General features: G+C 36.1%; 1 protein-coding gene across 1 annotated transcript; it reads right to left on the bottom strand.

Annotated features, from left to right (window-relative positions):
• Positions 1–527: 527 nt before the first annotated feature.
• LOC145687443 (uncharacterized) lies at positions 528–1,229 on the bottom strand. The gene has a single exon (XM_081760894.1). It carries the CDS (start codon positions 1,227–1,229, stop codon positions 528–530), a length of 702 nt encoding a protein of 233 aa, XP_081617020.1.
• Positions 1,230–12,570: the final 11,341 nt, after the last annotated feature.

Below are 12,570 nucleotides of genomic sequence, written 5' to 3'. Positions count from 1 at the left end.
GTCTTCCTGTGCTGATGATGGGAGGGGACACTTTTGTATCCATTCCCACATTAGAATCACTAGAAGCTACACTCGTATTGAGCTTGACAAATGCATGTAAATGCATCATTGATAACCACATCCAACACAAAATATTGCCGACAAATAAAAATAGCAACACAACCACATACTTTTCAGAAAAAAAGCGAGCACACCATACTTGTTGAAAATATTGTCAGATAAATATAAAGCTCATAAATCACATAGCTACTGCAGTTATCGCTTCTGTGTACTGTAGAATTTAAACACTGACAAGTATGCACACATAAATAGACATAGGACGTTGAAACACACGCACACGCACACAAAAAATTCAGATCCACACAATATTCATACTTGGATATACATTTAACAAAACGGGATATATGTATTAATAAATAGTAAAGAAAAACAAATTTCTAACATATCACACACAGTACAATATGTACACGTTCCGTGCTGCGATATTATGCCACTAACAGTTGGTGATATTCGCTATTTCTGTGTCCTCACAAGCTATTAAGTTCGTCCTTGGTAGAGACGAAATGTCTAGTTCCGTTTTTAAGGACAACTATCTTTCCGTCTTGAGTATACACCTGCTTGTAACCATACTTCTGAACTGCAGAACGCAACAATTCCAGTCTATGATGGCACAAGTCTTCTTTGATGGTGATGTTGGAGCCCTTTAGTTTTCTTTTATTGCTGAACACCTTAGCCCTGGTTCGGTAGCTTGCAAACTTGACAATTATTGGACGTGGTTTTCCCTCTAATTTGGGTTCAATCCTGTGACTTCGACTAATGTCGTTTATGTCCATGGGAACACCTAGCCGCTCTTCAAACAATTTGATGACTATAGTGTCACTATCTTCATTTCTTCCTTCCGGTATTCCGAAGATCCGAAGGTTTTCCCCCCGCTGGTATTGCTCCAGTTCCACAATCTTCTCTTGCAGACAACTAATTTCTGCGTCCTTGTTCTTTAGCTCTTTCCGAAGGTCATGCACTTCTTCAGATGTGAACTTAAGAGTTTCTTCCAGTCTTTCCACCACTACTTTCGTAACTGATTCAATTATTGAATCTACGATTATTTTTAAAATTTGTGGGGTTTGCACCACTGACTTGACTTCTTCGAAGATTTGCCGCACGAAGTCCTTTTTCTCTGCTTCGAGCGCACTGTTTCCTTGAGACCCTTTGATAGCCTTAGAGGGAGTCATTTTACTGTGAAGACTTCGTACAAACAAAATAACTGTAAATTAGGAAAGTAATATTTGTACAAGATTTTCACTAGATAAGAAAACGTTATACTGTTCTTCTATCTATAACTGAACTATGGAAACATAGATTGCTGCGAAACACTTCTTCCACTGAACTTTATGGCATGAAAAACACGGAGCGCGATACGTGCACGTCTAAGTACTAGCCATCTGTCACATAAGACTCATATTCATGGAAATGTGACAGAAGAAGAAACCACATATTTCAAAAGAAGATGTCTAAAAGACAATTAAGAAATAAAAAAGTTATACTTTAAAAACTCCGAAATTTTCATGGCCAAATTCTAAGTTCATTTTTCGCAATAGTGTTAAACGCGCTTCGAAATTTACAAAGAGAGAGAAAGAGAGAGGTAATTTTATGCTTTGTTACAAATGCAACGTAAACCTCTCACAATGTTAGCTACTATACATATAACAAAGCCCTAAAAACCATAGGTGTCAAATATTTGGCGCGTAAACAAACTACTAAATACAAATATGCCACAAAATATGCTAAGCATTAAGATATTTTATGTTAGTGATTTCCTCATGTACGTTAACCGAGCGGACAAACTTGAACTGACCTTGATAAAGTAGTACATTTGTGCACATTAGGGTTTCGCTTTTGCCATGATCATCAATTGAAATCTCATAGCCTACAGTAGATATTTAAAAGAAAAAAAAACTTGATTCTGTGAATTCGTTTAACAACGTTTGGTTCTAATAATGCTTCTTACTATTATCCTCTTCATTCTAGTTTGTTCGAATAGTGCAAACAATTCAGAATTATGTCTTTAGAAAACGTTAAAATTTTCAAGAATTTTATAAAAAAAAGAGAAAATTTCAATTCTAATTGTCTTCATAACTGGAAACGGAAACCTCATAAATACTTGAAATGTTAATTAACACATGCCTCAACTTTAATAAAACATTGGTAAATTCGCACATTTACTACGAATACTCTCTTCAAGTAATATCTAGAATATGAACAAAAATAATGAACTAAACTATCTAGTTACCAATTTAAAATATAGTAGAGATAGTTTTCAACCCAACTAGAAATAATAAATATTTTACAAAACTAATTTCAGAACAATATTTGATAAAATTTACCGAGCTAACGTAAGTTAGTGGATAGATTTGACATTTAGTAATTTGGATCCCCGAGGTTCGAATTTCGATGCTAAGTATCCTGCCTGGTGATTTTGCATCACCACCAGCCTAATGCCGGCCTAATACCTTTTATACATAAACTTCGGCAATCCTTACGTCAAAGTTTCTTTTTATTCATAGTGTTTGAGTGTAAAATGATCCTTTTATAGCATCGGGATTGTTTTTAGTAAATAACTAATATAGAAATAAAATGATTATGTATACACGACTCCAAAACTGCATCACTGCCTGCAATTCTCCTTTCCCTGCAATAGTAAGCAATACAAAAATATCGGTCGTTGTGTTGGTTGAGAATTCGCAAGACGTTGGACCAAATCTCAGTTATGTTAGAAATATATCAGTGTGGAAAACTGAAAATAAGAGAATTAAGTAAATTGTTTAGAATGGCGGTATTATTATTGCGAGGGAAATGGACGACACAAATGTTACAAGATGATCTTACTTTAGCAATCGAAACAGAATGAACGGTAGAAAATAGATATTGGAGGAAAGCAGTTTATTTACTTTTTTTTTAAAAAAAAAAGAAAACTCCTAAATAAGAACATATTTTACATAATGTAAAGGTCTAATATAAATGCCTAACAGCACAGGAAACGGTCAAGAGACAAACTCAGACTAAGGGACACCGCTAGCGTAGTACATTTGCGGGCATCCCACGCAAGATAAACAAAAGAAACCCTATTTGTAAACCCGATTGTTATATTATTATTATTATTATTATTATTATTATTATTATTATTATTATTATTATTATTATTATTATTATTATTATTATTATTACTATTATTATTATTATTATTATTATTTTTATTATTATTATTATTATTATTATTATTATTATTATTATTATTATTATTATTATTATTATTATTATTGAAAACCTCTTTCCTTTCTCAATCCCTGACTCTGCCTAGGAGCATGTCTGCATATAGCGGTCATGTGTGCAGCTTTTTTTTTTTTCTTTTTGGTCAATGAGTGGTCTGAAAGACGAAATGGGATGGGAATCTCCGAGAGAGAGGAACAGAAACATTTTCTTATGATAAATTCTAGGTCAAAATACGAACACATATTTTTGATAAGTGCTTTTTTCTTTCTTCCATTTTCGGGAAGAGAAAAGTTTTGGTGCTTAAGAAAATACAGTATGTAATATTGCTGTTTGTGGTAATAAAAAAAACTGCCATTGGAAGACATTATTTTAAGAATTAAGTTTTGTTTCGTCACCCCTATGTCTCGCCCCCAAGACGGATGTCGAAAATCTGGGATATGGATATATCGATGTTGATATAATTGCGATATCGAATGTTGATATGTGTCAATATCGATATAGACAATATCAATATATCGACATATCGCATAGACCTAGATCCGAGAAATGATGCTTGAAACATACTGGAATCAATAACCAAAATCTAAATAAGTTCTTGCATTCCGTATCCAACATTGAGCGGGAAGAGGATGAACCCGAACAAAGATTTTAAGCCAAAAATATTGTTAAAATAAAAGTAGTTCTACTTCCCCCTTAATATAAAACTATTACTGTAATATTTCTTTTACCTCTGTTCCTGATTGTCGTCAGAAGTCAGCGACAGTACTCATACTTTACATAGTATACCAATATACTCTATAATTTTTCACGACTAAGCAAACCGGAAGACGAAATTCATGTGATAATAAATAGAATATCCTACAAAGTAATCATAATTCATTTTTCTTATGAGCTACTCCGTGGCTAAGCGGTTAATGAAAACACCTTTAGCGTGGGAGACCCGGGTTCGATTCCCGGGGGAACACATGTGGTTCGGATTCCACGTTAATCAGTAGGTCCACGTCTCATATAGCCTCGCTGTTGAACGGGATGTTAAACTCAAAATCAACTCAACTTGTTTTTCTTATTACTGTCAATAATTTTGACACAGACTCAGAACTACAAGATTAATAGAACTAGAAATAAGATATTTAATTTCTGTTTTCACTCACACTAAAAGACATCTGCATTTTGCTGAGATTGTGATTGCTTTAATATATAAGTCCCCTAAATAACTAATTCTATGGCCTATGGAACCAGGAGGTTCAATGCCCCGTTCACAAAGGCTCTCCAGTGACTTATATACTTAGCTAATTGCATCCAGTTTCTACTTTGTATTCCTATCTCTGCGAGATTCACCTTAATATTGCCCTCCCATCTGCGCCTAGGTCTTCCTAATGGTTGTTTTCCGATGGGTCTTCCAGTCAAGACTTTGAAATCGTTTCTACTTTCTTCCATTCTAGCTACATGACCTGCCCACCTAAGCCTCCTAGACTTGGCGACCTAACAATGTTGGGTAAACCGTATAAATTATGTAGTTCCTCGTTATGAAGTTTCCGTCATTCCCCATTCTCGTTCCTCTTGGGTCCGAATATTCTTCTCAGGATCCTGTTCTCAAGTACTTTCAGTCTATGTTCTTCCCTCAAAGCAAGCGACCATGTTTCGCAACCATACAGAACAACAGGCATGATTATCGTTTTATATATTTTAAGCTTCAAATTCTTCGACAGAATTCGCGACGACAAGAGATTTTGAACCAAATATTAATACAAATTCCCTGTTTTTAGTCGACATGTAATTTATTCGTGAATATGATTTTCATTTGTTAATATTGATCCAAAATATTTGAAAGTATCCACTTTATCAAAAGTATTATTTAATATTTTAACGCCTCCACAATTTGCCCTATTACGGTCCCAACGCACTTCCATGTATTTAGTTTTCTCTGAATTTACTTCTAAACCCATGCCCCTGCAAGCGTTTAATAAGATCTCTGCATTTCTTTCTATTATTCTCGTTTCATCCCCTATTTACATCATCAGGATATGTCTTTACCTGGTGAATACCTTTCAACCCTAGGCCCTGGTTGCTATGTTCGATTTTCCTTATGGCGTATTCCAGCACAAAGCTAAATAATAATGGTGACAACGCATCTCCTTGTTTCAGACCATTTTCTACGTGAAAGCTCTTGGACAAACATTTTCCTACCCGTACTTTACTTTGGGATTCATTTAGACATATCTTAATTAATCTAATTATCTTTCTCGGCATTCCAAGTTCTGTAAGAACATTGTATAATGTTTCTCACCTAACCGAGTCGTACGCCTTTCTAAAATCAATAAATCCATTACCCGTTGATAATTCTGGCTACTGGGGTTTCGAGATAATCGGTACCGGAAAGTGTAAAGTCCTTGACAGTTTATTAAAAGAGATTTCACAATTCATGTTGTTATTTCTTCGTTACAAAACACTTATGATTGACTATATTCATGGTAAATTACTGAATTTATACGCTCCGCATAAAAAAAAGACTGCTAAAACTTTTCAGCTAGGTCATCTAATATATACCTTTTTATCTGACAATCGTGTCTGGTAGAGAGACTCCGGTCTCTCTCATCCTTTCCTCTCTCCCATATTAAAAGCACCAACAACATGCACAATTCTAATTTCAAAATATGCATATACCAGTGTCAATAAAATGAAGGAATAAATATGAGACGAAACGGGATTCGTAAGTTGATGTAGAGACAAACTTATACATATCTCAATGAAAAACTGAATCCAATAGATATCTGTTAGAAGTACGGAATTGAGACAGAGCGATAAAACAAGATAGAAGGCGAAAAAGTAGAGGGAGTACAGATATGAATATTGGATTTAAAGTTAGTAAGAAAAGAACCAGACATTTCAAAATTCCGTTTCGAGATATCCAACAATAATATTGAAATAACATTATTTTTTTTAACTTTTTGTCAGAACTATTCAAATAAGTACGTAGAGGATGCTTGAAAAATTCAGTAAGCCACTTTCAAAATTAATACGAAAGTTGGTGATCAAATTAAGTACTCAATTTCAATTGAAACTGATAAGTTCCAAGACACATATAGGATCATGCCAAAAGTTTTACACACATCTTGTCTTTCCGCGTGATTCTGTTGCAAATTTGGTAGTATTCATTAAACAGACAGATCTGAAATACATTATAATAAACCTATGAAATGAAATGAAATCTTTGAGTTTTACGTCTCACGTATATGCCAACTACTCTAAGGGAGACAGTCATAATGAGAAATGAATGAAATTGTGGAATGAAGGAAGTGAGTAGAAACGGGAGAACACCGAAGAAACCCACGCACACGGTGTTTGTCCACCTCAAAGTTCACTTTGCGGGGGTTGAGATCGAACCCGGGACCCCAAACACCAGAGGTGAATCCCCTACCACTGATATAATAAACCTAGTATGTAGCGTAGGTCATACCTTCCATTCCAGACTATTAATGCAAACTAAACTAGAAAAAGAAAAAGAAAAAGAAAATATAGAAAAGAGAGAAAAAGTTAATGAGACCTATTTTACTGCTAAATTTCTATCAGAAAGAGCCTACATTAAAAGCCGAAATTATATCATAATGGAAAGTTACAAATGTTTAAAAGGAAAATTGGATGTCGGTTCCTTATAGACGTAACAAATCTTGCATATTTATCAATTCATACTAGCCTAGACAAGTTAAAATAAAAAAAAAATTGAGGCGATCAGTGGAACAAATTCAGAACAAGCTGATTTTTGGTACACACGATCAGAATAGCACTATAAACCACACTAGAGTTGAATTGATGTTAATGGTGGGAAACCTCGGAAATTGCCGCCATCTTGGACAAACTATTTTTGGACATTTTTCCCTTCACAATTTTTTTTGTGCTAAAACTATGCAAAAATGTTATTGGACCTACCTTGTAGAGCATTAAATTCCCAATAAATTGAAGAAAATTGCAATTATCTAAAGCAGTGGTTTCCAACAGGTGGTCCGCAGACTAGTAGATGTCAGTGGACCTTCACTACAGGACACGCAATTTATGTTTGCGAAGGGAGTTTTATCTTAAACTAGCTTCATCCTTCAGCCAGTCGATCACGGTAATACCTTTCATGTCCCATAACACTGTAGCTATACGCTCGCCATCTGAAGGATGTTGTACCAAATTCTTTGGCAATGAGGTATCATGATATTGCATTGATTGCTGCTTCGTTGTCGAATCATTGTAATGGAGCCAGGTTTCATCACCAGCAGAAACCGAGACATGAAATCTTCATAATCATGATCACGGCTCTGAGAAACTTCCCTGCTCACGTCAATATGACACTGTTTTTGCTCTCAGACAAGTTTTGGAACCCATATTCCACTGACTTTCCCCAGGCTCCATAGCAGAGAATGTGACGTGTTGTCCTGGCTCGTCTTGAATCTGGCTCTTCGTGGTCGCAAGTCAAGTCCGAAACTTCCTTTGATAAACCACTTTCACTGACAAAACTTATGTTATCTAGCGTGGAAAACAGAGACTTGTTTCTTAAGATCTCCTTGTGGGTATCTTGCTGCCAGTCACTTGCAAGAAACTATGACAAGGATCTCTTGAAGCTCACATTATTTAGTGCTTTATTGAAATTTCCAATTTTCTTCTGGTGTGATCCCTATGTGCAAACAATTTTGTGGATATTGGACTGCTCCTCTTCTGGATCCTTTTGCATCCTTGATGGAATTACTTTTGTAATGGTCGAAGATAACATCACTGCATGTTGTTTAACGGAACATATTTTCTGCAAGATAAGCCTCCGTACGTCTTAAATAATTTGGATGGTAGACTGTGGGTGTAATTTGAATGGTAGATTTCGTACGCTTTACATTTCGGTGATTCGTCTGATGTCGCTTTTTCAAGATTTTGGAGCAATTGGGCCTTGTCAGTTTTAATCATGCTTTCATCAATATGGACTAAAGAAAGTGGCAAGAGTGGCAATAAATACTGGACTATATCTCTAGTGATACTTTCATTTCAATAACAAGACAACATATTCTGCCAATACACCTCAAGTAAGTTGAATCTCTTTTATTTATTGTCTTGTCTTTAGTCTTTTTCTTAACTTTCACATAATATGCTTCAAAATTTGAAATAATTTGTCTTTCGGTTTCTCTGCCAACCTTCTCGCTGTCTTTCTTACATTCATTAATGAAAGACTGATTCCACTGATTTCCTCGATCCATTCTTCCCGTAAGATAGTCTTTCGTTTCACCACTCGCTGTTTTACCTGTTCCAATAATGTAAACCATATCATCCTGTAGTTAGATTGTGAATGGGTTAGCTGATTCCTATTTTACGTGGTATAATGCATGGAGATCTGAATTGCCTCAAATAATTCTAGATTTTCTTGGTTCACTACAGACATCGCCCTCAGTGTTTAATCCTCCCATCTCCTTCAGAGGAGAAACAAGTTCTGACCGCATGCTTCTCGTTACAGTACAACGAAAATGAGCTGATGGTTCATTTGGCATCGCTGAAATCCTGTCAGTCTGCTTGCTGAGTTGAAAGGGTAAGGCAAAAAAAGTCATGCGCAAAGAGGGCGCTGTAATAATAAACATAAATTATTGTTTAATTTGTTAATTCAGAACATGCAAGGTTCAACCAAAGTGAGTAAACTTTCATATCGGACTTCCGAAGAGAAATTAATACAAAACCAATGACCGTGTTTGTATAACTAGAATTCCCAGTCACGACCGCCTTTTCGGTTTTATTCGAAATAGGAAAATAAAAGATAAAGGAAAAGGAGAGGAAGATAGGATAGGAGGAGAGGAGGAAAGGTAAGGAAGTGAGAAAAGGAGAGAAAAACTATTACTGGATATTTTAGGAATACAGTGAAGGAAAATGAATGATTGTTGAATAGAGAATTCTTTACAAGTACTATTGGGTGAGGATCTATTACGAAGGTGATCAGAGATAGACACAGGTTCACTCATACACCCCATACCTAGATCCTGGTGACCTCGACTACTGGGTTATTCAATCCGGCCATGAGAGAGGTGAGAAAGTTTAATTTAATTGTTTATCGGTTATTTAGAAAAAATAAACTCCACTAGTGTCCAGTACTTGATGTACAAATCCTGAGACCGATCGTATATTTAAATTGGCCGAAGAAAAAAAGTATTGAACTAACACCTATTCTTTGTAGATTATGGATTCGGAGATTCCCGAAAGATGATCGTTTGTTCCGGCTCTTTGTGTTCCCTTGCTTATCCTATAGAGCCAATTTAAGTTAAGTTAGTATTCATCTTTAGTAAATGTGATTGTTAACTATTGTTTATGACAGACAATTACACATATATTATGGAAATTAGTACAATGAATTAATATCAGCGTCACAACTTAAAACTAAATCTACTATTCAATCACACACACATTCACACAGGACAATGTATAAACAGGTTATATTCAGTTAAGGTAAACTAATCTAGCTACCTTTATTTACATCTATTTAAAAAAATGAAATAATAAGAAGCAGAAGAAAATTATGGATACATGAATTGTTAAAATTTGTCTTTACCATGCACAGAAATACGTTATTACGCAATAGTATCTTGCAGTACATCTTTATACATATTAATGAGTTTAATTACATTAATAAAGAAAAAATCGACATTTTAGATACTCTAGATTCAATTTGAAGTAACTACATATCAAAGAAAAAGAAAAAAAGAAATCCATTACGAATTTATAGTTTTGTTTGAATAAAAAATCTTTAATAGAGATTTAGTTGAGTCTCTGCCTCTTAAGAAGAAATTTCGACATTTGAGTCCTCTCTCATACGTCGACACAGACGTTATTAATCAGTAATTTCATATGCACCATTTATAGTGTTCATATTCACTTTTGTTCGGTCGTCAGAAATAAAAACATATGTATCTAAGGGAGAATAATAATATTTATCTCGTTGCATCACACAATACACTCCACAAAGGTTTAGTCCATATTCACAATTACCAAATAAATGTTTGACACATTAAATCTTTAGATCAAAGTTTATACCTAATCGTAGGAAGCATATCTTTCGTTACGAATCATTTTGGCGAAATAAGTCTTCGGACCAAATCCTAGGTCCTTTATACTATTTGGAAATGTATCAAATTAGTTATAAATCAAATTCGGGAGCACCAAAATTTTATTTTATTTTCGAATCGTAGAGATTTTGATCACTGAACTGGTAAGAGCCAATAGTTATATTTTCAAGTTGTACAGGGAAGATTTGGAGCACATTGTTCCATAATTTAATAGGTGTATTATTTCACAAGAGAACTTCAATTCCGGAGTTAGGGTTATTGTCACGACCTGCCATCTATTTTATTTACATGCAATTTCAATCACAACATAAACAGTTAATAGTTACATGCATTATATTACGAAATCTACAAAATCTTACCGTTTACATATTACGCGGCAGTACGCTACAGGTTGTGCGTTACTGCTATTGGGTGCTCAAAACTATGACAACCTCTAAACGTCCGGGGTAGATACCGAGCCCATCATACACATATCCATTTACATAACTTCATATAATTTCATTTACTTAATTTCACTTTTATATCATTTTCACATTTCGTCTATAGTTATCTTTCAACACATATATTTCTTTCATATTCAATAAACTTTTACACTTTTTGGCTCCATGACCCCGAAAAACAAATTTTAATAAGGTTTCTACACTACATATACAGTCCCGATATTTTGTAATAAATTGAATATACTACTGTAATATACTACTAAACGCTCAAGTCAACATCTCATAAATTTACATAAAAAAGAGGTTTTGATGAATATAGCAGGCACGTAACATCCCATATAAATACATAGGTTGGATAAAAAGTACTGGCAACCCTGCCGGCACGCGCCAGTCTAGTGACGGAGAACCGCGAGGTGGCAGCACCGGAGAAGACATTCTCAGTCGAGGAACTTAGGTGAGTGGGAACGCTGTTGAGTCAGTCAGTCAATGAGAGCAGTGGCGTCTAATTGGTATCGCGAGTGGAAGCGCTCTAAACACAATGTTCACTAAACATGAACAGCGTTCGTGGATCAAAATTGAAGTGGCACGTGGTCGTAGTACACGAGAATGTTCTCATTGACTGCGGGAAGCCTGTGGTGATGCAGCGTTGCCATACCGCACCGTAGCTCGATGGGTTAAAGTGTTTCGTGAAGGCAGACAGAACGTGGAAGACCGCCAACGTTCTGGACGACCTCCAGTGAACAACATGACAATTCAGCTCCTTGCATCCTTGCTGGACGTGGACAGACGGTGGACTGCGCGTGAGTTATCGGCAGAGTTTGGGGTGTGCCATAAAACTGTGCTTCACATTTTGAACAACATCCTGGGTTTTCGCAAAATTGCAGCACGTTGGGTTCCACATGTCATTATCGAGGTGCAGAAATGGTACCGATATGCACTGGCACAAGAATTGATGGACCGCCAGCAGAGGGAGGGTGACAATTTCTTGGGCAGGATCGTTACCATTGATGAAACTTGGGTTCGATCCTGCGAACCATGTTTGAAGCGCCAATCCAACGAATGGAAGCATCCCGGTTCCCCTTGGCCAAAGACTGTGCGCCCTAGTCATGGAGGAGTGAAGGTGATGTTGATAGTGGCTTATGATGTCCAAGGGGTTATCCTGCACCATGCTGTGCCAGCAGGGCAGACTGTGAATGCGCCATATTACTGCACGTTCTTGGAACACCATCTGCGTCCCGCACTTCGGAGAAAGCGACCTGATCTTTTGGCACGAACCCCAATCATTTTGCACCACAATGCACGCTGTCACACAGCTACCGTCGTGACGGATCTTCTACGTGCCTGGAACTGGGAGATTCTGGAACATCCACCATATTCGCCGGATATTAGTCCGTACGATTATGACCTGTTTTCCAAGATGAAGCAACCACTTCGCGGACAACGATACAACACCAGACAGGCCATCCTCAATGCGGGACATAGCCAGAGAACAACGTGCTGACGGAGTACGGCGCCTTCCATACGTGCGGCAGAAGGTTGTGAACATGGGGGGTGATTACATTGAAGGAATGTAGAACTTATTTTCCCTTCTAATACAGTTATTTGTAAATTTTAACAATTGTGTCATTACTTTTTATCTAGCCCTTGTATATATATATATATATATATATATATATATATATATATATATATATATATATATATATATATATATACATATAAACAGAGGTTACTCTACATGTTTGGGCCCAAAACTACTATAGCACCATTACTATTTAGGAAGGTCAATA

Source organism: Thermobia domestica, chromosome 6 (genome assembly GCF_964235325.1).
Source record: "Thermobia domestica chromosome 6, izTheDome1.hap1.1, whole genome shotgun sequence".
In the NCBI taxonomy this organism is placed as follows: domain Eukaryota; kingdom Metazoa; phylum Arthropoda; class Insecta; order Zygentoma; family Lepismatidae; genus Thermobia; species Thermobia domestica.
Note: the sequence above shows the minus strand (reverse complement) of the source record. Positions and strands in the feature narration are given on the sequence as shown.

What these genes read in the sequence shown, in the direction of transcription:
- LOC145687443 (XM_081760894.1), bottom strand. Translation starts at nt 1,229, where the DNA reads ATGACTCCCTCTAAGGCTATCAAAGGGTCTCAAGGAAACAGTGCGCTC.